The following is a 4,198-nucleotide window of genomic DNA, read 5'->3' as shown; positions in this document are numbered from 1 at the left end:
TGAGCGACGCCGGTGACGAACCCCTTCCCTTCGGGTGTTGTCTCCTTCACCCTTCTGGACATTACGGTTTTCAGCCATTTAACTTAAAATTTTTAAGAAAATTTTAACGGATTTAATGGACGTTTGAGTGAAATTTAGGCTTTCGAATTTGGGTTCTCGAGATGATAGAGCTTTGAGCGAGAGAAGAGAGAAAAAAGAGAGAGGGCGGACAAGTTTTAGGGGGAACGGTTAAAGACAGTTTTGAGTTTTGACAAATAGTTTTTCTCTGTTCTGAGTTGGAAATTAAATAGAGGTTAAAACATAATTATTTTATGTATTAAGGTCTTTCTCACACAAATATTAATACAGTGGTCTGACCACTTTTTTTTTTTGCCATTAAAAAGTGATTAAATTATCCCATCCCAAAATAAAGAAAGGGATACGCTCTCTCCGTCGCTTCACTGCCAAAAATGGCGCTCAAAACCCTCCCCGCTTTCTCTCCCATCTCCTCCCCAAATTATCACCACTCATCCTCACCCTCTTCAGCTCCTCTATTCTCTCCGTTTATCTTTCTCTTCAAAACCAGACCCCCTTCCTCCAAACCCTTCAAGCCTCTCCTCCTTTCTTCTCAATCCCCCATCTTCCTTCCTATCCTCGACCAAGACCCAAAATCTCTCAGCAATCGACAAGAACCAGTAGAATATAAGGAAGAAGAAGAAGTCGACCCCATTCGAGTTTTCTTCAAATCCCGCTCCCAAACCCTGAACCCGAAACAAGAAGGGCGGGTCACCCTCCAGCGAAACCGCCGAACCTCTTGGCGTATTGCGCAAACTGAAGCAGACCCACTTGGAAAAAACCCATCTTTTGATGACCCAGAAGCTGAATTGGTAGATTCCAGTGAAGAAGTTGAAGTTGGTAGTTTTGGTATTGTAGAAGAAATCTTAAAGGTTTCACGAAACCTTCCTGAGAATTCAACGTTGGGAGATTTTTTGGGTTCTTATGTTGGAAAGATTGGCAAGGATGAGTGTGTTGAATTGTTGATTAAATTGGGGGAAGAGGGCTTGGTTAACAGTTGTTTGTATTTTTTTGAATGGATGAGGATGCAAGAGCCTTCATTGGTGACTCCAAGGGCATGCTCGGTCATTTTTCCGGTGTTGGGGATGGCGGGGATGGGAGAGAAGGTGATGGTGTTGTTTGCGAATTTGCCACAGGCGAAGGGGTTCAGAGATGTGAGGGTTTATAATTCCGCGATCTCAGGGCTTGGTGCCTGCGGGAGGTGAGGTCTCTGATCTAAGTTGTGGTCCGTAGATAATAGATTTGTGTATATTATTCTGGTTTAGGGGGAATTGTAAGCATTTTAAAATTATTTATAGTATTTGCTTTTTTTAAATAAATTAATAAACAAATAATCTTCATTTGTATCGAAGAGTTATCTAGGAGAATTATGGAAATTTCTTTGCTTTGCCACTGGCCTTCTAGGTTGGTAACCCTATCTTGCATTAGTTGGCAATGTTAACTGACAAAGAAAATGACATGCATCTAGATCTCTGTCCTGTAGATGACTTATTTTCGTGTGAAATTGATGATTGATTTTAACTTAGGATGCTGTATGCTAGAACAATGGAGGAGCTTCACTTGATAGTGAGGGTCTGGCTTTGAAAAGAAAAGAAAATATTCTTTGAGCTTGGAGATTATATCATATGCTTTTACTGTCAATTTTTCAACAAATGCGCGTTGACATCAAACTTTATCATTCTACTCTTCTCAAATTTCAAATTTATTTTGAATTACCAATGATAATAATGTGAACATTGTATTTTTTAGTTGGCTATCTTTATCCACATAGCTATTAACACAATGTGATGATTGCTTAGTCTTCTTGAAGTCACAACTGCCTGCATATCCAGTACTGCCATCTTGATACTCTATTGATTCACCTTACATGAGTTATATACCTATTCAAATTGGAAGAAATAAAGACCATAAAATAGAATTGGACACACGACTATACTTTTAAGTTTTATGGAGCTTTGTTTTGCCTTATTTTGTGTGTATGTGTTCAGAAGGGTTGGTGGTGCAGGTGGAGGTTAGTATTGATAAGCTATGAGGAAATGCCAGAATAGGCTTCATAATCTATCTTTGAAATTGCCGACATTTTGATACTAAGAAAAAGGTGTGCTAACTGCTAATTTGGTTCGTACCTTAATAGCTACATGGATTAACTTTGTATCTTTACTTCATAACGCATCATAGGAGGTAACAAATTGGATCTTTTGTGGCACTAGTATTATGGATTGAATGGTTTGCGCCTTGCTTATTGTATAAGAGGTATACTCAATTGTACTATTGTTGACCAAGAGCATTTCTTGCTTCAGTGAATATAGTGAGACATGAAAGGAATTGATTAAAGGGAGGAAATGAAGTGTTTGTCCCTCAGTAGCTTTGAGGAGGAGCTGAGGGAATATAACTATAATGTGCTGCTTATGAATTATTTTAGGTACAATGCCTGGATGCCTTTACCCTATTTATAGTGCTCCATGCTCCTATGTCATAAATGTATTCTGATGAGATACACTTGATATAAACCAGTTTCACTATGATCTTACTATGAAAAACAATGGAGTTCTGACTAAAAAACTACACCAAAAGTTTTATAGCTATTGATGCAAATGGACATAAATATTTATGATATATCTACATTCAAATCAGAGATGAATACATATATCAATATACATATCTGATTCAATATGGTGTGTAGCTTATTGTTTTATTCTTGCTTGGATGGGGATATGGAATTATGGATAGGGAATAGGTAAAAAGGTTGGATAAATATTCATGCGAGGAGAATGGCTAAGAGTAATTTGGTCTTAGCTGATTTAAAGCCAATTGGCAATCCAACGGTATGCTCCCTAGGCTTTTGAGTGCACCATTACATGGCTAGCTTTATTTGAGAGATTCTACTATATTTGGATGGTTTTAATGTACTTTTGAGTCTACCTGCTTCCATTATATTATATATACATTTATGTTTTTCTCATATCTTATCCGTGCCTAAATTTGAGTTCTGCATCTATGGATATATCATTTATTGAGTCATGTCAATATCTATATTCATAGTTGCGTGATTCCCCGGGCCCCCTCGAACCGTCGTACAGTTCCTGCGAACCGATTCCTAGTACATTTACTAACCGATTCCCTTTGATACATGAACCAGTTCCCCAAAAGTGGCGTATCACTTACAAGTATGCTAGATGCAAAGTCTCTTTAAGTGCAAGTGCACAAGATGTAATACAATGTGTGCAATTAAGTGAAGTGAGACACACAATAGAGTGTATAGAGTGTATGAGCCGATGACTTTACTGTAACTAAACATGCATGTTAATTAAATGTAAAACGAAACCATAATCCTTAAACGAGCTCTGTGAAAAAAAAGAACAAAAAAACAAACACCATTTAAAAGAAGTATTTAAGTATTTTATATGAAAAAAATATTAAAATTCATAATTAGCTTTCTAGTTTTCTATTATATACTTTGGAAAACTTTTAAGTGCACCAAAAAATAAAATTTACCATGTACCACTAACCGAACTTGTGTACCGATGCAAGCTACCCCCTAACGAATCCAAATTTTTAAAGTGGCGAATTGCGTACTTGAATTCGTACCATGACCTGCTACGTTGTAACTATTTCTATACCCATACCAATATATGTGATTATGAAATGGATGTGGTTATGGTTTGCTATATCTGATGCATAATCGATCCATTTGCACTGCTCTTCATAGCAAGTATTTCACAAGATATTTGCTTTTATTCCATCATTGTATCAAGCTGATATCATATCGTTTCACATTTATATCAAACACTTTCATATGAAAATATTTTCCCGCTTGTCCAGTCGGAATGTTTGCATATTCAAACCTGAAATCTATCTTAGTTCCAATAGAGGCTTGAAAAGTGAATGAGAGGAAGTGTTATTGAGGTCAGTATTTGTAAACAAAGGATATAATCTTGTTGTGGAGGATTACGTGGTTATGAGGATTGCAAAAGAGGTTCTGGTTCCTTGGGAGCACTAGTATTATGTGGGGACTCATCGTTGTTAGTGTTGGGGTTGGTGATTGGTGGGGGCAGAGGGAGAATCATGCGGGCTTGGTGTTGAGATGGAAGCCTCCTTGGTGACGGGAAACTTCAGGAGATGAAGAAAGGAGTGGAAAGGGGGA

General features: G+C 37.5%; 1 protein-coding gene across 2 annotated transcripts in view; it reads left to right on the top strand.

Annotated features, from left to right (window-relative positions):
- Window positions 403-4,198, top strand: part of LOC109823869 (pentatricopeptide repeat-containing protein At5g50280, chloroplastic) — a 17,609-nt gene continuing 13,813 nt past the window's right edge. Inside the window, exon 1 of one of the 2 annotated variants that reach the window (XM_020390290.1) lies at window positions 403-1,255. In XM_020390290.1, coding sequence (XP_020245879.1) covers window positions 450-1,255 — 806 coding nt within the window. In that variant the 5' untranslated portion in view covers window positions 403-449. The remainder of the gene's footprint in view (window positions 1,256-4,198) is intronic. The other variant, XM_020390289.1, reaches the window with a different exon arrangement.

The sequence above is a fragment of the Asparagus officinalis genome, chromosome 9 (assembly GCF_001876935.1).
Source record: "Asparagus officinalis chromosome 9, Aspof.V1, whole genome shotgun sequence".
NCBI lineage: Eukaryota > Viridiplantae > Streptophyta > Magnoliopsida > Asparagales > Asparagaceae > Asparagus > Asparagus officinalis.
This window is presented reverse-complemented; position numbering and strand designations above follow the sequence as displayed.